This window comes from Xenopus tropicalis, chromosome 4 (genome assembly GCF_000004195.4).
Source record: "Xenopus tropicalis strain Nigerian chromosome 4, UCB_Xtro_10.0, whole genome shotgun sequence".
Taxonomy (NCBI): Eukaryota; Metazoa; Chordata; class Amphibia; order Anura; family Pipidae; genus Xenopus; species Xenopus tropicalis.
The window spans coordinates 27,948,229-27,970,359 of NC_030680.2; the positions used below are offsets into that span (position 1 = coordinate 27,948,229).

The 22,131-nt window shown below is 36.2% G+C and overlaps 1 protein-coding gene across 1 annotated transcript in view; it reads right to left on the bottom strand.

Annotated features, from left to right (window-relative positions):
• LOC100497756 (mucin-2) overlaps positions 1-22,131 on the bottom strand; it is a 116,937-nt gene that overhangs the window by 76,417 nt on the left and 18,389 nt on the right. Inside the window, exons 23-27 of the mRNA XM_031900770.1 lie at positions 21,157-21,396; positions 19,803-19,959; positions 19,470-19,601; positions 18,601-18,742; positions 14,540-14,684 (exon numbers count right to left, since the gene is read on the bottom strand). Coding sequence (XP_031756630.1) covers positions 14,540-14,684; positions 18,601-18,742; positions 19,470-19,601; positions 19,803-19,959; positions 21,157-21,396 — 816 coding nt within the window. The remainder of the gene's footprint in view (positions 1-14,539; positions 14,685-18,600; positions 18,743-19,469; positions 19,602-19,802; positions 19,960-21,156; positions 21,397-22,131) is intronic.

A 22,131-nucleotide genomic window follows, 5' to 3' on the forward strand; every position in this document is an offset into this window, starting at 1 on the left:
TTTATTCTGGTGGTTAAAATGACCTTTAAGGAACATGCAGGCATTCTAGCATTGGCTGATTTACCTGGTAAATACTCTTTTCCTTCATGATGACAGGAACATGTGGAGGTGTTGTGACTGGAGTGTGACTGAGGTTGTTGTGACTGGGGTTTGTGCTTTGAGTAATAATTCTACATGGGATTTCAGTGTTATTTTGTTGCAACTGCTGTCACATACATGGTCTGTAGCATTTTCCATGTCTTTCTCTACTGTCAATCTTGAGATTTCATAACCTACAAGAAGAAGTACTCTGTTTAGTTGCTCTGTTATTTGCTTGCTTTTAAGGAACATGTAGACATTTGGCTGAATTACCTGATAAATATCGTCTTCCTTCATGTTCACAGTGACACACTGTACAAGAGGTCTCAGTTTTTACTTTATTACAATTGCTGTCACATACACGGGCTGATGCATCTTCCATCTCTTGTTCTTTCTCTGCTCTCACTTGTTGTAATTCTTGGCCTGCAAAGAGGAAGATCTCTGTTTAGGTTGCTTGTCTTTGTCAATATTAGTTGCAGAGAACAGCATTTTTCTATAGAGCTATAGTAAAAAAGTACTGTTGTGCTGCTGCTCCTGCATCTGTTGTAATAAATACATCTTACCTGCACACAGGGGGCTCATTTATTTATCCTACCAAACTCCATTTACTGGCAAAAGAGTATGTATTGTACTGTGTTGAGATGAATATATCATTAAAGCCTATTATATGTATAACTAAAGAAAAAATATATCTATGTAAATACACAGAATAGATTGCCCGTATGAGCAATGCAGGCCACTAACGGCAAAAGAAATTCTAAATGCAGGTTACAGAAACAGTATCCAGGTCTCACAGAAAAAAAGCTCTCTTATGAGCCACCACTGCTCCATGGCTACTATTAGGAGAGACAGGCCATTGGAAATGATGGCAAGGTAAGGTAACAACAGTTGGGATCCTCGGCCTTCCTGCACTGCTAGTGTCCTTGGACCTTGCTCTGACTAAAAGGATGCAATAGCCATAGATGTCAAGATGTCAGACAAGATTCCCAGACTGCTTATAGAAGGCTTTTGGCTCAACTTAGGGTTAGCAACAAAAGATTTAAGTAAATACAGGCAGTGTATAAAACATTCGTGGACAGTTAGGGCCACTGACACTCTGAGTATTCAAAAAGCTGTTGCGATGAAAGGTTGCCCATTAGAAGCTAACTGCCTAAAATTGCAATTGTTTCAGAAGCTACTTAAAATGGAAAATAAATACAAATTCCTAAAGTGCTCAGGAGGGCAGCAGTCTGAGTAAGTTTACAGGAAAAATATTTTGGGTTAAAATGACCTTTAAGGAACATGCAGGCATTCTAGCATTGGCTGATTTACCTGGTAAATACTCTTTTCCTTCATGATGACAGGAACATGTGGAGGGTGTTGTGACTGGGGTTGTTGTGAGTGAGGTTGTTGTGAGTGGGGTTGTGCTTGGAGTAATAATTCTACATGAGATTTCAGTTGTTATCTTATTACAAGCACTGTCACATACATGGCTGTAGCATTTTCCATGTCTTTCTCTACTGTCAATTCTTGAGATTTCATAACCTGCAGGAAGAAGTACTCTGTTTAGTTGCTCTGTTTAGTTGCTTGCTTTTAAGGAACACGTAGACATTTGGCTGAATTACCTGATAAATATCGTCTTCCTTCATGTTCACAGTGACACACTGTACAAGAGGTCTCAGTTCTTACTTTATTACAATTGCTGTCACATACACGGCTGATGCATCTTCCATCTCTTGTTCTTTCTCTGCTTTCACTTGTTGTAATTTCTTGGCCTGCAAGAAGAAGATCTCTGTTTAGTTGCTTGTCTTTGTCAATATTAGTTGCAGAGAACAGCATTTTTCTATAGAGCTTAAGTAAAAATGTACTGTTGCACTGCCGCTCCTGCACCTGTTGAAATAAATACATCTTACCTGCACACAGGGGGCTCATTTATTTATCCTACCAAACTCTACTGGCAAAAGGGTATGTAATATTATCTAGTATAAATAAATCTAAAGCAACTGGACTTGTTAAGTAATCATTGAAGATGTTTCACTACTCATCCAAGCAGCTTCTTCAGTTCAACTGACTGGTATGGGAAGTCCTCAGCATATATACCTATATATACCAGCATATATATATACATACATATATTTAAGACGTTTAAGGAACATGCAGGGATTCTAGCATTGGCTGATTTACCTGGTAAATACTCTTTTCCTTCATGATGACAGGAACATGTGGAGGGTGTTGTGACTGGGGTTGTGCTTGGAGTAATAATTCTACATGGGATTTCAGTTGTTATCTTATTACAAGCACTGTCACATACATGGCTGTAGCATTTTCCATGTCTTTCTCTACTGTCAATTCTTGAGATTTGATAACCTGCAAGAAGAAGTACTCTGTTTAGTTGCTCTGTTTAGTTGCTTGCTTTTAAGGAACAAGTAGACATTTGGCTGAATTACCTGATAAATACCGTCTTCCTTCATGTTCACAGTGACACACTGTACAAGAGGTCTCAGTTCTTACTTTATTACAATTGCTGTCACATACACGGCTGAAGCATCTTCCATCTCTTGTTCTTTCTCTGCTGTCACTTGTTGAAATTTCTTGGCCTGCAAGAAGAAGATCTCTGTTTAGTTGCTTGTCTTTGTCAATATTAGTTGCAGAGAACAGCATTTTTCTATAGAGCTATTGTATAAAACTACTGTTGCGCTGCCGCTCCTGCATCTGTTGTAATAAATACATCTTACCTGCACACAGGGGGCTCATTTATTTATCCTACCATACTCCATTTACTGGCAAAAGGGTATGTAATATTGTACTGTGTTGAGATGAATATATCATTAAAGCCTATTATATCTATTATATGTATAAATAAAGAAAAAATATATCTATGTAAATACACAGAATAGATTGCCAGTATGAGCAATGCAGGCCACTAACAGCAAAAGAAATTCTAAATGCAGGTTACAGAAACAGTATCCAGGTTTCACAGAAAAAAAGCTCTCTTATGAGCCACCACTGCTCCATGGCTACTATTAGGACAGACAACCCATTGGAAATGATGGCAAGGTAAGGTAACAACAGTTGGGATCCTCGGCCTTCCTGCACTACTAGTGTCCCTGGACCTTGCTCTGACTAAAAGCATGCAATAGCCATAGATGTCAAGATGTCAGACAAGATTCCCAGACTGCTTATAGAAGGCTTTTGGCTCAACTTAGGGTTAGCAACACAAGATTTAAGTAAATACAGGCAGTGTATAAAACATTCGTGGACAGTTAGGGCCACTGACACTCTGAGAATTCAAAAAGCTGTTGCGATGAAAGGTTGCCCATTAGAAGATAACTGCCTAAAATTGCAATTGTTTCAGAAGCTACTTAAAATAGAAAATGAATACAAATTCCTAAAGTGCTGAGCAGGGCCGCAGTTTGAGTAAGTTTACATGAAATCTTTTTTGGGTTAAAATGACCTTTAAGGAACATGCAGGCATTCTAGCATTGGCTGATTTACCTGGTAAATACTCTTTTCCTTCATGATGACAGGAACATGTGGAGGGTGTTGTGACTGGAGTTGTGACTGAGGTTGTTGTGACTGGGGTTGTGCTTGGAGTAATAATTCTACATGGGATTTCAGTTGTTATTTTGTTGCAACTGCTGTCACATACATGGCTGTAGCATTTTCCATGTCTTTCTCTACTGTCAATTCTTGAGATTTCATAACCTACAAGAAGAAGTACTCTGTTTAGTTGCTCTGTTTATTTGCTTGCTTTTAAGGAACATGTAGACATTTGGCTGAATTACCTGATAAATATCGTCTTCCTTCATGTTCACAGTGACACACTGTACAAGAGGTCTCAGTTTTTACTTTATTACAATTGCTGTCACATACACGGCTGATGCATCTTCCATCTCTTGTTCTTTCTCTGCTCTCACTTGTTGTAATTTCTTGGCCTGCAAGAGGAAGATCTCTGTTTAGTTGCTTGTCTTTGTCAATATTAGTTGCAGAGAACAGCATTTTTCTATAGAGCTATAGTAAAAAAGTACTGTTGCGCTGCCGCTCCTGCATCTGTTGTAATAAATACATCTTACCTGCACACAGGGGGCTCATTTATTTATCCTACCAAACTCCATTTACTGGCAAAAGAGTATGTATTGTACTGTGTTGAGATGAATATATCATTAAAGAATATTGAATGTATAACTAAAGAAAAAATATATCTATGTAAATACACAGAATAGATTGCCCGTATGAGCAATGCAGGCCACTAACGGCAAAAGAAATTCTAAATGCAGGTTACAGAAACAGTATCCAGGTCTCACAGAAAAAAAGCTCTCTTATGAGCCACCACTGCTCCATGGCTACTATTAGGAGAGACAGGCCATTGGAAATGATGGCAAGGTAAGGTAACAACAGTTGGGATCCTCGGCCTTCCTGCACTGCTAGTGTCCTTGGACCTTGCTCTGACTAAAAGGATGCAATAGCCATAGATGTCAAGATGTCAGACAAGATTCCCAGACTGCTTATAGAAGGCTTTTGGCTCAACTTAGGGTTAGCAACACAAGATTTAAGTAAATACAGGCAGTGTATAAAACATTCGTGGACAGTTAGGGCCACTGACACTCTGAGTATTCAAAAAGCTGTTGCGATGAAAGGTTGCCCATTAGAAGCTAACTGCCTAAAATTGCAATTGTTTCAGAAGCTACTTAAAATGGAAAATAAATACAAATTCCTAAAGTGCTCAGGAGGGCAGCAGTCTGAGTAAGTTTACAGGAAAAATATTTTGGGTTAAAATGACCTTTAAGGAACATGCAGGCATTCTAGCATTGGCTGATTTACCTGGTAAATACTCTTTTCCTTCATGATGACAGGAACATGTGGAGGGTGTTGTGACTGGGGTTGTTGTGAGTGAGGTTGTTGTGAGTGGGGTTGTGCTTGGAGTAATAATTCTACATGAGATTTCAGTTGTTATCTTATTACAAGCACTGTCACATACATGGCTGTAGCATTTTCCATGTCTTTCTCTACTGTCAATTCTTGAGATTTCATAACCTGCAGGAAGAAGTACTCTGTTTAGTTGCTCTGTTTAGTTGCTTGCTTTTAAGGAACACGTAGACATTTGGCTGAATTACCTGATAAATATCGTCTTCCTTCATGTTCACAGTGACACACTGTACAAGAGGTCTCAGTTCTTACTTTATTACAATTGCTGTCACATACACGGCTGATGCATCTTCCATCTCTTGTTCTTTCTCTGCTTTCACTTGTTGTAATTTCTTGGCCTGCAAGAAGAAGATCTCTGTTTAGTTGCTTGTCTTTGTCAATATTAGTTGCAGAGAACAGCATTTTTCTATAGAGCTTTAGTAAAAATGTAGTGTTGCGCTGCCGCTCCTGCATCTGTTGTAATAAATACATCTTACCTGCACACAGGGGGCTCATTTATTTATCCTACCAAACTCTACTGGCAAAAGGGTATGTAATATTATCTAGTATAAATAAATCTAAAGCAACTGGACTTGTTAAGTAATCATTGAAGATGTTCCACTACTCATCCAAGCAGCTTCTTTAGTTCAACTGACTGGTATGGGAAGTCCTCAGCATATATACCTATATATACCAGCATATATATATATATATATATATATATATATATACATACATATATTTAAGACGTTTAAGGAACATGCAGGGATTCTAGCATTGGCTGATTTACCTGGGAAATACTCTTTTCCTTCATGATGACAGGAACATGTGGAGGGTGTTGTGACTGGGGTTGTGCTTGGAGTAATAATTCTACATGGGATTTCAGTTGTTATCTTATTACAAGCACTGTCACATACATGGCTGTAGCATTTTCCATGTCTTTCTCTACTGTCAATTCTTGAGATTTGATAACCTGCAAGAAGAAGTACTCTGTTTAGTTGCTCTGTTTAGTTGCTTGCTTTTAAGGAACAAGTAGACATTTGGCTGAATTACCTGATAAATACCGTCTTCCTTCATGTTCACAGTGACACACTGTACAAGAGGTCTCAGTTCTTACTTTATTACAATTGCTGTCACATACACGGCTGAAGCATCTTCCATCTCTTGTTCTTTCTCTGCTGTCACTTGTTGAAATTTCTTGGCCTGCAAGAAGAAGATCTCTGTTTAGTTGCTTGTCTTTGTCAATATTAGTTGCAGGGAACAGCATTTTTCTATAGATCTATTGTATAAAACTACTGTTTCGCTGCCGCTCCTGCATCTGTTGTAATAAATACATCTTACCTGCACACAGGGGGCTCATTTATTTATCCTACCATACTCCATTTACTGGCAAAAGGGTATGTAATATTGTACTGTGTTGAGATGAATATATCATTAAAGCCTATTATATCTATTATATGTATAAATAAAGAAAAAATATATCTATGTAAATACACAGAATAGATTGCCAGTATGAGCAATGCAGGCCACTAACAGCAAAAGAAATTCTAAATGCAGGTTACAGAAACAGTATCCAGGTTTCACAGAAAAAAAGCTCTCTTATGAGCCACCACTGCTCCATGGCTACTATTAGGACAGACAACCCATTGGAAATGATGGCAAGGTAAGGTAACAACAGTTGGGATCCTCGGCCTTCCTGCACTACTAGTGTCCCTGGACCTTGCTCTGACTAAAAGCATGCAATAGCCATAGATGTCAAGATGTCAGACAAGATTCCCAGACTGCTTATAGAAGGCTTTTGGCTCAACTTAGGGTTAGCAACACAAGATTTAAGTAAATACAGGCAGTGTATAAAACATTCGTGGACAGTTAGGGCCACTGACACTCTGAGAATTCAAAAAGCTGTTGCGATGAAAGGTTGCCCATTAGAAGATAACTGCCTAAAATAGCAATTGTTTAAGAAGCTACTTAAAATGGAAAATAAATACAAATTCCTAAAGTGCTCAGCAGGGCCGCAGTTTGAGTAAGTTTACATGAAATCTTTTTTGGGTTAAAATGACCTTTAAGGAACATGCAGGCATTCTAGCATTGGCTGATTTACCTGGTAAATACTCTTTTCCTTCATGATGACAGGAACATGTGGAGGGTGTTGTGACTGGAGTTGTGACTGAGGTTGTTGTGACTGGGGTTGTGCTTGGAGTAATAATTCTACATGGGATTTCAGTTGTTATTTTGTTGCAACTGCTGTCACATACATGGCTGTAGCATTTTCCATGTCTTTCTCTACTGTCAATTCTTGAGATTTCATAACCTACAAGAAGAAGTACTCTGTTTAGTTGCTCTGTTTATTTGCTTGCTTTTAAGGAACATGTAGACATTTGGCTGAATTACCTGATAAATATCGTCTTCCTTCATGTTCACAGTGACATACTGTACAAGAGGTCTCAGTTTTCACTTTATTACAATTGCTGTCACATACACGGCTGATGCATCTTCCATCTCTTGTTCTTTCTCTGCTCTCACTTGTTGTAATTTCTTGGCCTGCAAGAGGAAGATCTCTGTTTAGTTGCTTGTCTTTGTCAATATTAGTTGCAGAGAACAGCATTTTTCTATAGAGACACCACTTGATTCTTGCTCCTGAGGAAGTGCACCGAGCAGTGCACGAAACGCGTTGGGCTTTTCGGGCTATTGAGTTCCTATATCTGACTACATACTGTAAGTTTTATTCTTTATATATTGTTTTATAATAAATCATATTGCACTAGTGGCGGTTTTTTCCTTTTTGTATGCCTCAATGAGGATATAGCCACAGTGCACATAAGGATAATCAGACGTGGAGGATACATCGATACAATTGAGACACATCCCAGGGATACAATATCCGTTCAAACAGCTACAAGTCTGCAATGAACACATGACGTTTATTTTACTTCAACAACACTGCCATCTGGTGAGCAGTTAGCAGTACCACACTTGGTGTTAATATTAATTTATTGAACACTGGGAACTTTAAACGGGGTTTAATACTGTCACAATATTTAAACGTTACTACACTATTATTATTAAGAAAAAATATATCTATGTAAATACACAGAATAGATTGCCAGTATGAGCAATGCAGGCCACTAACAGCAAAAGAAATTCTAAATGTAGGTTACAGAAACAGTATCCAGGTTTCACAGAAAAAAAGCTCTCTTATGAGCCACCACTGCTCCATGGCTACTATTAGGACAGACAACCCATTGGAAATGATGGCAAGGTAAGGTAACAACAGTTGGGATCCTCGGCCTTCCTGCACTACTAGTGTCCCTGGACCTTGCTCTGACTAAAAGCATGCAATAGCCATAGATGTCAAGATGTCAGACAAGATTCCCAGACTGCTTATAGAAGGCTTTTGGCTCAACTTAGGGTTAGCAACACAAGATTTAAGTAAATACAGGCAGTGTATAAAACATTCGTGGACAGTTAGGGCCACTGACACTCTGAGAATTCAAAAAGCTGTTGCGATGAAAGGTTGCCCATTAGAAGATAACTGCCTAAAATTGCAATTGTTTCAGAAGCTACTTAAAATAGAAAATGAATACAAATTCCTAAAGTGCTCAGCAGGGCCGCAGTTTGAGTAAGTTTACATGAAATCTTTTTTGGGTTAAAATGACCTTTAAGGAACATGCAGGCATTCTAGCATTGGCTGATTTACCTGGTAAATACTCTTTTCCTTCATGATGACAGGAACATGTGGAGGGTGTTGTGACTGGAGTTGTGACTGAGGTTGTTGTGACTGGGGTTGTGCTTGGAGTAATAATTCTACATGGGATTTCAGTTGTTATTTTGTTGCAACTGCTGTCACATACATGGCTGTAGCATTTTCCATGTCTTTCTCTACTGTCAATTCTTGAGATTTCATAACCTACAAGAAGAAGTACTCTGTTTAGTTGCTCTGTTTAGTTGCTTGCTTTTAAGGAACATGTAGACATTTGGCTGAATTACCTGATAAATATCGTCTTCCTTCATGTTCACAGTGACATACTGTACAAGAGGTCTCAGTTCTTACTTTATTACAATTGCTGTCACATACACGGCTGATGCATCTTCCATCTCTTGTTCTTTCTCTGCTCTCACTTGTTGTAATTTCTTGGCCTGCAAGAGGAAGATCTCTGTTTAGTTGCTTGTCTTTGTCAATATTAGTTGCAGAGAACAGCATTTTTCTATAGAGCTATAGTAAAAAAGTACTGTTGCGCTGCCGCTCCTGCATCTGTTGTAATAAATACATCTTACCTGCACACAGGGGGCTCATTTATTTATCCTACCAAACTCCATTTACTGGCAAAAGGGTATGTGGCATTGTACTGTGTTGAGATGAATATATCATTAAAGCCTATTATATCTATTATATGTTTGTATATAGAAAAAATATATCTATGTATATACACAGAATAGATTGCCAATATGAGCAATTCAGGCTGCTAACAGTGAATCAATTCAACAAGTTTAGGTTACAGAAACAGTATCCAGGTTTCACATAAAATAAAGCTCTCTTATGGGCCACCGCTACTTCATGGATTTGATTAGGAGAGACAGGAGAGAGACAGGCCATTGGATGTGATGATAAGGTAAGGTAACAACAGTTGGGATCCTCGCCATCTTGCACTTCTTGTGCCCCTGGACCTTGCTCTGACTAAAAGTATGCAATAGCCATAGATGTAAAGAAGTCATACACGTTTTCCAGACTGCTTATAGAAGGCTTTTGGCTCAACTCAAAATTTGCAATTGCAGTTGTTTCAGAAGCTACTTAAAATAGAAAATGAATACAAACTCCTAAAGTGCTCAGGAGGGCAGCAGTCTGAGTAAGTTTACACAAAATCTTATTTGGGTTAAAATGACCTTTATGTAACACGCAGGCATTTTAGCTTTGGCTGATTTACCTGGTAAATACTCTTTTCCTTCATGATGACAGGAACATGTGGAGGGTGTTGTGACTGGGGTTGTGCTTGGAGTAATAATTCTACATGAGATTTCAGTTTTTATCTTGTTACAAGCACTGTCACATACATGGCTGTAGCATTTTCCATCCCTTTCTCTACTGTCAATTCTTGAGATTTCATGACCTGCAAGAATAAATTTTTTAGTTTTTTGTCATTGTCAATTTCAGTTCTGGGGAACTGTGTTATTCTGTAATAGTATTGTACAAAAAGTACTGTTCCACTGCCTCCCCTTCTTCTTCCGTGATAAAGGCATTTTACCTGCACTCAGGACGCTTATTTTGTGGTTTTTTTATGAACTACATTTTCAGGTAAAAGGTTTTGTAACATTAACAGTAAGACTACTCTATCTGTGCTTATGTTTTCCATATAATATACATAATAGATTGGCATTTCGAGTAATGCAGACCAGAAACTGCTGCACAAATTCTGGATGCAGGTTATAGAAAAAGTATCTGGGTTTCACAGAAAAAGTCTTACTCCCTAGATACATCAATTTTTTGGCTATAGATGTGACTGGACAAGCATGCCAATGGAAGTTATGGCATTGTAAATATAAAATACATGGTATCCTCAGCCTTCCTATACTGTTCGTGTCCCTAGACCTTGCTCTGTGTGCAATAGTCATAGATGTCAAGTTGTCCCTCTAACAAACAAACAAAAAAAAGAATTAAAAGCCTAGTATTATTTCAGGACTCTATCTATTTGAAGATTATTTCAAAACAAGAAATTAATTGATTTAAACATTTTTGATGTTGTTCTCTGAAAAGTTTTGCAATCTATATACATATTGTATATTAAGCTGTTTCAGAGATGTTTGCATGTTCAGATTGCTTGTAGCAGGCATTTGGCTCAACTGAGAGTCTGCAGCTCAAGGGCTGAATTAATACAGGAAGTGTCTAAATTTCTTGGACAGTTAGGGTCACTGCAAGTCTGGTCCCTCAAAAAGCTGTTTGAATAAAAGCCTGTGTACTAAAGGAAAACTGGTTTCTACTGCTATTATCTCAGAAGCCACTTAAAATACAAAATTTACAAAATACAAAGAATATAAAAACTAATTCTTAGTAAGTTTACACTAAATCTTTTGTGATTTAATGAACACGCAGACATTTGGCTGATTTACCTGGTAAATATCGTCTTCCTTCATGATGACAGTAACATATTGGACAAGGGCTCTCAGTTCTTACTTTATTACATTTGCTGTCACATACATGGCTATAGCATTTTCCATCTCTTGCTCTTTCTGAGCTGTCACTTGTTGATATTTCCTGACCTGTAAGAAGAAGTTCGGTATTTTGTTGCTTGACTTTGCTAATATTAGTTGCAGAGAACTGCATTTTTCTGTAAAGCTATTGTATAAAAGGTCTGTTGTGCTGCCTCCGCTGCATCTGGTGTGATAAAGGCATCTTACCTGCATTCAGAGAAATTTGGTGTCATGCACTATTTTGAGATTATTATATTATTAAAGGCTACTCTAAGTTTATAAATGTGCATTGATATAAATGAACAAACTTGAACCACACTCTCAGATCTAACAACCTACCCTGAGGAAGAGCACAGTTTGTGCATGAAATGTTGAATTTTTTGTAATAAAACTTTTTTCTGTATATTAGGTCCTAGTGTGTGCAATATTCAGTCTCTTTCTCTCTCTACTGTATACACACACACACACATACACACACACACATATATATATATAGGTTTTTAAACAATGAGTTTTCAATAAAAAATTTTTTGAATTTTAAGGGTGTGCCGGCCATGGATTATTTCATGCTAAATACTCAGATTTTGGCTGTGCACCCCACAGAATACTAAAAGCCTTGGAGTGCAGACACCATCAGGACTGATATATATATATATATACACACAAGAGCTCCTGTGCACTCACCCACTGACCCTTTGTCAATATATATATATATATAAATATAACATTAGCACATTCTGTGCAAAACAGGTTTTGTTTGTCCATGTACTGTAATGTATATACAGTATATACATATGCCTATATATATGCTGTGAATTGGTGTGCTGCTCTTTTTTTATAGGTATTTGCATATTTTGTCTTCAGCACCCACCTGTTAAACTGGTTTAGAGTGTGGACGCACAGCTTGACATATATATATATATATATAAAGCCAGCAGAAGCAATGCAGTCTTGTAAAAGCTATACAAATTCTAGGTGCAGGTTAGAGAAAAATTTTCCAGGTTTTACAGAAAAAAAGCTCACTCACAGGACACCACCACTCTGGCTGTGGATAGGGCAGGAGAGGCATGCCATTAAGAATATTGTTTTCCTACATTAGAGTTGAATTCTTACATATTAGATATTTGCTAAAACCCCCTCCAAAATGTTAGGCACCCCCAAGTGACTTAAATCGCTTACCTTGTACCCCGGGCTGGTGCCCCTGTTAGGAGAAAACAGCACCAGCCCGGGTTACCTGTAGCGAGCACTTCCTTCTTCCCTATTCATGCTGCTGGCAAATGTCAGGGACAGGTGCATGCGCAGTAGAGTGAAACGCCGACTTCTCTGTTCAAAGTTCGGCTTTTCACTCTACTGTGCATGCGGGTGCAGTGAACAAGGAAGCGATCACTGCTACCCCCGGGCTGGTGCTGTTCTCTCCGTACAGGGGCACCAGCCCAGGGTAGAAGGTAAGCTATTGAAGTCACTTGGGGGTGCCTAACATTTTGGCACCCCCAAGTGACTTAGACTTTCCTTCTCCTTTAAGGAAAATCCAATGTTTTAATTACTTTTGTGATCTTCCTTAGGGAAAATTATCGGACTAGTGCAACTAAAAGTAGTTTAATTGATAAAATGCAAAATGACCAAATTAAGGGTACAGTAGATAAAAAATTGTAAAAGTTTGGAAACAAATTGCAAATGAATACTGATTTGATTATATGAAATATTTAATGGATACAGTGACTATTAAATCATCACATAAGTTAAAAAAAAAAAAAAAAAAAATATATATATATATATATATATATATATAAATATATACACACACCACTGTTTTTTGTTGTTTAGGAAACATTTGTTGTTTTACCTGGCATATATACTTTTCCATCATGATGACAGGAACAATGTGTGGTATGTGTTGTGGTAGAAGTAGTTGTCACAGATGTTGCTGTTAGAATAAATTAAATGTTATAAATCCAATATAATTTGCTAACAAGATATGAAATATTTTTTGGTGTAAAGTAAAAATATATTTCTTGCAATATAATAAATCTATATGAAATTAATTATGTATTTCTTCCCTCTCAAATTAAGTCCATCTGTCCTTTGTCTGAAAGGGACACTGTATCTTAATTTTTATGGACCAAGTTGATGCCACCCTTTCTCCTCATTTCTTCATATAGGGGGGCCATAACATCCGTGCAGAGAGTGCAATATTGATCTCTGCACTAGAAGAGGCAAAAATTGCAATGTAAAATTAAAATTTCAGCTCTTTAAGCAACCAGGAGCAACTTTTTGTTAATTCTGGTAACTTGCTGAACGCTGCCACCTAAGGTAAGTTTCTCAGCTTTTGTCATGGTACCAGTCCCCCAATCTAAGTGGGTGGGTAACTTACAGACACAAATTGGATGTTATTAAGTGCTGCAAGTTACAGTAATATAAATGGCAGAACAGGATCAGGATTTTACAAGTAGCCTTTGAGTTTATTTTGCAAGAGATTGAGAATAATTGTTTATGGAGGTATTCAGGGATGACATTCCAAATGTAAGGTGCAGCAAGGCATAAAGGTTTAAGGTGGGGAACAGCAGCAGTAGTGGGGGTTGTGAGGGGTATAATCAGGGTGTTGCTCTGCTCTACGTAAAGTAGATGATGAACATTTGGAGAGTTTGCAGTAGAGTGTCCTGTTCTCTCTTGAACAAGAGGAAAAGAATTCTGACAACGCTGTAGTGAAGAGAGATAGAAGACTGGGCAGTCAGGTAGAAGCAAGTTGCAGTAGCCTAGATGGGATAGGCTCTAGATAAGATTGGATAAATGATAAATAATAAGAGCATGCAACTACCACCCCCCCAGCCTATTGCTCATGTGCATGAGTTGCATTTTGTCCAGGTTGAATCTTAGGGAACAATAGAACACAAATGTAGAAATTGCTGTTAGATAATCAGGACACCAGCTAAAAGTGAGGGTAGGTCTGGAGAAGAGAGGTGGATTTGAGTATGATCTGCATATAAATGATACTGAATGAGTCAATTAGCTGAACAAGACCACTTGTATAGTGGTATAGAATGAAAAAAATAAGGGGACCAAGAACAGAGCCTTCAGGTACCCCAACTGAAAGGAATGAGAGAAATTGTCCAGTAGTTGCAGAGGAGTGTAAGGTGCAGAGAACATCCTTTAAGGCTAAGTGCAATGACTGCATGTTGAATGAGTGCAGTAATGTATTAATAGAAAGAACAAAAATTAAAGAGCGATGTGAGGGTGAGAGAAAATATAAATAAAAAAGAAAAAATGAGATGAGAAGGAATAGGATCAAGGGAGTAGGTGGTAATATGCTATTTAGACAGAAGGAGAGAGACACAGTCTCCTCTGTTATTGTCAAATAAGGTTAAAAAAACAGCTGAGGGAATGTATGTTTGTGTACTGTTCCTTCTGCTGCAAAGGACAAATCATTGCTAAAGTTATCTAGTGCATCTTTGTAATTGTGGAAGTTGTTGGAGTAGTTTTTTCTCCAGTGGTGCTCAAGCCTGCGGTACTGCATCTGGAGCTGCTTTGTGTGTTTAGTGTGCCTAAAACAGAGGTGATTGTGTAACTGTAAAGTGCAGTAAGTTCAGGGTCACTAAATGAAGATATAAAGGAAGGCAAAGGCTGTTAAGTTGATAAGAGATGCTGAAGATTAATATGATAAAGGTTCTTGCATCTGGTGATAGGATTCGGAGATGGATGAGTGTGTAAGAGGCAAAGTGTGAGGTACCAAGACATTGGAAATATAAACAACTATAACCTCAGAAATAAGTCAATGAACTGGTTTTGTTTAACTATAGTAATTGTCAAAGTATCATTTTTTTTGTCTTCATATTGCAGTATTAATGGAAACTTACTTGTCTGTAACATTTTGCAGAAAATGCAATGCATATAAACCCTACAAGCAGAGGCTAAGATTAAGTTTAGAAATGTTTATTTACTTACTTGGTGAAGTAGTTGCTGTGGTTTCTATAAAAAAAAAGTATATACATATTAGTATCAAACACCTTTATCAAAGTCTGAATTCTTTTTCCTGGTAAAACTTTAATAATATTTTTTTTCAGATGTTCTGAAACTTTGCCTGACTTGTCCCACTTTTTTTTCTAGAAAATACTCTCCAGCTTTTAGCAGGTAAAAATCAGTCTACCCTATGGCCAAAATGCAATGGAGATGAAAACATTTTTCTACATAGCCAGAAATGAATAAGAATGTACGCTATGCAATTGTGCAATGGTATAATAAAAAAATACTTGGAAAGAATAAGAGAAAATGGGAAATTCTTGTAACAATTTCAATTTTTTTAACTAGTTAAAATCAAAAAAATAAATTGTTAAATCAAATACTAGGTAAAAATGATAAATAAGTAACATTATTATGATATTGTGCCTGGCACCAAAATGGGAATTCAATTATTTATTCATTTATTTTTATTTTATTTTATGCCATTATCATTATTGTACACCCTAAATCAAGAAAATACTTTATATTCATGTGTAAATAAGTATTAGGTACTGAACCCCCCAAAAATCCTCTTAATTTTTATTACATGTAACTACTGAATTAAAATTACTTTAGAATTCTTCTAACAATTTTTAATGGCTTATTTAGAATGGTCTTTATTTGTATATCTACTGCACACTTCACTTATGGGCTTTTCGAGTTTGTGAATTCAAGTTTGTTTTACTAAATCAAATTAACTTGATTATCGAATGCTCACTTATTTATTAATGTGGCAATGTGCTCAAAAAAACGTAAATACCTCGAACTTTCAACACTTGAAAAAAACGATAATTCAAAATGAAAATATGGCTTGACTTTGCCTAGGACAACTGCCATTGCCTTCTATAGAAACTCACAAGCTTTTAGATTTTGGGTTTTGTGCACTTAATAAATACCAGACATTTCCGTTTTTTAACCATAACTCGAATTCAAGTTTTTTTTAAAGCTAAAACACTTGTATCAAGAAAAAAAAAAATCAACCGTTAATAAATCTCCTCTTTAAAGTAGATTTAGGCATGATGTAACATTTCTTGGTCATAACATTCTGCTTTGACTGCTACATACTTAGCAGCACCATTTATCCAGATGGATTATGTAATATCCTTATCTTAATAAAGGTTTAAAGAAATAATGCTTTGAAAATAGATCTACACCCCTGATGCATCACTTTAGATAACACCTGGGGCCACAAATCCTTGCTCTCATGCAAATCTTTATGTTGGTGTGGTTATATTGCAATACTCTTTAGAGTAAAGAGTTTCTTTGAATGGATGTGTTTGGCATCTGTGAAATATAACACCGATTGATTGATAGATTTTCTCCTACAGTGTATCATGCAAACTGTAGATGTAAGTAGATGTTATAATTAGAAACACTTTTTTAATCTATGTATTTACAATTGCTTGGACTTACTTGGCTATTTACACAAGGCTCAGTTTTCATCTTTATGTTTTATATATTACACAGTTGGTTTAGCCATCATGATTGCAGTCAGTGTATGATTTTTTTTTATATTCTATAGAAATCTTACCAGTTGTGGTTGAACAAAGTGTGGCAGTTGTAATTATGCTTCCATTTTGACATTTACTTTGGACACAGAGATCTGGTAAAGTGTATGTAGAAATGATGGTATTTGTTGGTATTGGTTGTGCTGTAGTACTCATGATGCAGCATGCTAGTAAAAAAATAAATAAATAAATTAGAGAGATTACTTGCCACTCACTGGTATTGCAAAAATGTCATTGTTGCATAAATTAGCTAAGTATCTGTATATTTGCCAAGGAAATACATTAATATTATTAATTAACCTCATTAACATTTGTTATCATTGCTGAAAGATGGTAACTGCAATATTCCACAAAGTGCCTTAGGGCTTACCATGCAAACCATGATCTGTTGCTAAACATTCCTATAATTCACCAGAAATGACCTTGCAATTATTTGTTTTACCCAGAGGCCCATAAGAAATGCAAAATATTAGTACCTGGGTCTGTAGTACAATGCTTGTTTAAGTCAGTACCACACTCACTGTGAGAAAAAAAAAATAAAAACTGCTTTATAAACGTTATAATATTATTAACACATACGATAAACATATGACACATTTATTTTTCAAATCGTAACATGGCACATTTATGCATTTATTTGCACTTGTTTCTGGAAAGGCTTTTTTTTTTATACTAAGGAGCAGATCTACTAACCGTTACCACAACTTTTTCCTTATCTTAGTGGTTATGCTGTTAACCTCCTGGAATAAAATACTGAAACTTAAGGATTTACAAATTACAAATAATTTGAGCTTTTTCTTTTTTGCCTTTTACAGCCACTGCTATTTAAAGGAGAAGGAAAGTCATGTTGGCATTTTACTACCAATAGATTTGCCATATTAGTGCCACCTATATACCACTATATTTATTCTGCAGGAAGCATTACCGTACCTGAGTAAGACAGCTTCCTGCTACAGCTCTAGAATCCTGTGTTTCTTTTGATAGAGGACTCAGTGCAGATTTTTGGTCAGTGCTTATGGCTGTATTTATATAGACCTTTCTGATAAAGCTTACTTAGTTTTTACCTTTCCTTCTCCTTTTAGATTTGTGCAGAAAATCTTGTATATTAAAATAGCCTGCTATACATATTAACAGTAAAGTTGTAAGAAAACAGCTAATCAATAGTGATGAGCAAATATTTTCACCAGGCACGGATTAGCAGCGAATTTCCGCATTTTGCCATTGGTGAATTGTTTCGTAAAAACTTCCGTGAAAATTTGCAGTGGACAAAAAATAGCCACAGGCGACAAAAAAAGACACCGGCGACAAAAAAACAATTGTGCGACAAATGCGTTTCGTGAATTTTTCGCCGTTTCTCAAATTTTCTTGCTGTTTCCCAAATTTTATGGTGAAGCAAAACAGGACAGATTCACTCATCACTACTAATCACTTTTTAGTGGCTATGGTTTACTGCCCAGGTGCAATATGCCTATTATTGATAAGTGATCCCGGCAACATTCGCTACAGTCATGGAAAATGTAACCAACACCACAAAATCCAGACTAGCTTGGACAAAGAGCATAGCAAAAAGCAGCATGACAAGCATGACTTAATGAATAATCTATGGGAAAGAAGAGGTTTGCACATACAATTTACAGGGCTAGAACACAGACTATGACTAACACATGCACTCTTATGTACCATTAATGTGTAGAATTATTGAGAAAGAAAGAAAACATTGATAAGTTTAATTTAAAAGAGTAGACAAAATCCATTTTGAATTAAAGCCACCCCTTGTTTTTGAATACTTATTAACAAAAGATGGGATGTTAAATGTTAATGTGTTATTAACAATCAATAATGTGTCTCAATTTTTGTTTTAGACAAGTTTGTGTATTTAGTAGCATACTGCTTTGCCTAATCTTAGACATTATGCCATATATTTTCTTCTATAGCAGCTGTTTCTCTTACTTACCATATTTGACAGGGTTCAGGATTGGGTATCTGTTGACCAATGCTGTAGGTAATGTTGTTGATAATGCAGCTACAGTGACTGACACATGATTTATTTATTTCATCATAGTAAGGACGTTCAGTTGGACAAGTCGGGTAGCAACCTGTAGATAACAAATCAATCAAAATAAATATAGTTATTATTTTAAAGGCATTATGCAAAATCTACAAGTAATAACGTTCTCCTATTTTTCAATAGTATTTAAATACATAGCACACAATATAAATGCTGTCCCACTTGCAATATACATGCCCATTTTGGGCGACTGTATCAATTTGTGCATCAAATCAGTTTGTCATATTTTAAAAAGTTGTAATGTTTAGATAGATGTTGGGAATTTTTTTGTTGATTGTAAAAAGTTATAATCATTTACAATATTTGCTTGCTGTATCATATGAATATTGTTATAGTTAGGCCTGAAACCATAGTGTGTGTGTGTGTGAATCCAGTGTTATATTGTTGCAGGATAGTTTTAAATTGTATTTTTTCTTATGTTTGTCCCTAGAATTTTATTGAATATGCAAATGTATGTGTGTTAGAGAAATGCTCATTGACTGGTAACTGCCTCAGAGGGGTCTGTATCATTTCTGGAAATCAAGCTTAGATTCACAAACCATAAGCCAAAGGCTCACTGTGACTAAATATTATGAATTTGCTCTTTGAATCATTGGTAATATAAATATTACAATAAAAATTACTTGTAATAAATATTTTTATGTGCTTTTTATAATACAGGATTCTAATGCTTTTCATTTGTTGTTTCTGAGGGTTGTTACAGTATTAAACAAAGAAAAAATTTCTTTTAGGCAGTGCTTGGATAAAGAGCTTACCTTCCAGATGTGTGACAGATGGTGAGTGGCAGTACTTGGTGATGTGGTGGATGCTTCTATCTTCTGGACCACAAGCAAAGTAGTGCCACATACATTCATTCTCATTGGTGTTATAGTAGTCGCAGAATATTGCTAGAGTTGTAGAACAAGGAACAGAATTCATGAGATTTGGAGGGATCTGTTATCCAGAATAAATGTTTTAATAAGGCCCAAATATTTAAAAAAACATTTTGATTTTTTATTTAAGACATAGTGCTCCTCATTATGGAATGTCCCCTGATTTGGACAACCCAAGGTTCCAAGCATTCTAAAGCAATAATATTATACACTTACGACAAATTTCTGGTGTTCTCCAGTGAATACAGACATCCGCTTTAGCGCAGAGTTGAGCGTAGGCAGCCACAGCAGTGCAGAAGCACTCACAGTCCCCACCAGTGTCACAGGAGCAGACATCATTTACACAAGCATCATAGAAGGGTTTTGGATCCACCTAACAAAAAACAACATATCTTAATGCATTATAATTTTTTAAAGAATATATAAAGCTTTCATGGCATTATTGTTCTACCAATATGCTGCTAGCCTGAAACTCCCAGCATTGCTCAGTAAATTATCAAAGGTTTAATCATGATGGGAGCTGTAGTCTACCAACTAAACTACAGAGATGAATTCTTAAAGCAGCACTGTACAGTAAAAGCTTTTTTCAATTGTTACAGGATCAGTGGCCACATGGTACAAGAATCTTCTCTGTTAAGAATCCTTCTTTGAAAAAAAAGATTAGATCACTACAAAAACTAGTTGGATTTGAGACAATTCATGACTTATTCCTTGAATTATTTAGGATCACCAAGAAATTATGCAAGTTGATATATTTATTTGCAAACTACAGTAATTTGAAGTTATTAAAAAAAACAGTATTTCCCTACTTGCAGGTTATATTTGTATAACATAGGCAGTGAAGGATCAACACATCGAAATAAGAAAAATGCTTTCTTAAAATACAATACCTACCATCTTGGAGATTTACTTCATAACAGAGAAGCATGAAAATGCTAATTTCTAATGTTACTATTTATTAATTTTTGTATTGCTTGTCGATGTTGTGCTATAGAGCTACATAAAAACAGGGAGCAATGATGATAACAATTGCATGGGTAATCTGCTACAGCTTTACATCATGTTGAAAAGTAGAGAAAATACTTATATAAAACCTAATAAGGTAACCAAATAGATTTGGCCAGAGCGTATGAGCTTTGAACAGGTTAGCCCTTATCAAGGTTATAATATACAATATCCTGTATTGATAAGGGAACTGTTTGGATGAGTGGTGGAATAGGTTGAACATTACTTCACAAGTCCAGTTGTTTTAGACTTATCAACAGCGGGAACTATTCTGAAAATTAAGTTCACGTCCTCTGCTGTAAAATTATATGTCAGCCTCTTACAGCTGTCCCAGTGGTGTGTGAGCTAAGGTAACTAAATGACTTATGCAAACAGACCCCTGATCTGTATATCATTATGTGCTGGTTTGAAAGTAATTATTATATAGAAAATATGCAGTGCAGTTAAATTACTAATCACCTGCTAAATGGAATATCTTATTTTATTTTGTGTTAATATAACACTCCTGCTAAGATTTTAAAAAGATGACCTAATATAACTCTGAATATACTGAAAAAGAGTGTACCTTGCTATGGCATCTTGCAAAAACATTATTAGTGATAATGTCACACTTCTTTTCAGCCCAAGATCTGCGGTGGGGTGCTGCCAGGCATGGCTGGGGAATACTATTTGCATCAGGACAATCATTACTACGCTTCCAACTGTTTCCAAATGGCATTGCATTGCTGGCTTGTATCGATTGGCTGGTTAGGAAGTCATTGTTGGCATTGTCATCATAATTTCCACACAGGCCACATACTTTGCCCTAAAAATGAACAGAAAAACCTTATATATATAAACATATGAGATATGACAATCTGATTGAGTGCTTACACCCAAATTATTAATGTTGCTTATCTAATGAGTCTAAAATAAAAATATGTTTAACATCTAAGCTTAGAAAGAAAAATTATAATATCACGGCAATGATATACCATAAAAGATATGACTACAGGTTATACCACCATGCCTTCTAAATATCTCTATTTAGGTGGGACAGTTGTAACTCACTGAAATGGCACAGCTTACCAAAAAGTGGTAGGGCCATTGGACAAATTTATAACGTGTCTTGCCAGGGATGGATCTTGGGCATAGCATAAAATATCATTATATCATTATATTATTTACCAATGCCTGCACTATTGCAAGAAAACATTTATAACTATGGAAAAGGTCATTTTAAAAATCTACCATGTTGTTCATTTGGCTTTGTATTTTCTTGATGTAATTGTAACAGTGTCTTATATACAGGTATTTTTGTTGTTGTTGTTGTTACTGTTGTTAATACTACTACTAATAATAATAATAATCCAAGAGTATAATAATAGAGTTGCTGAACAATTTCTTTTTGAAATTTTGATACGGGAGTGCTTAGCAATACCTAGAAAGGTGACCACCATAGCTTTAGAATTAAATGTATGCCAAGTTTGGAAGTTTTTGCTCATAACTTTACAGGAGCAAGCTCATTTACAGCAGTGGTAATTGTTACATCGAGGGAGGC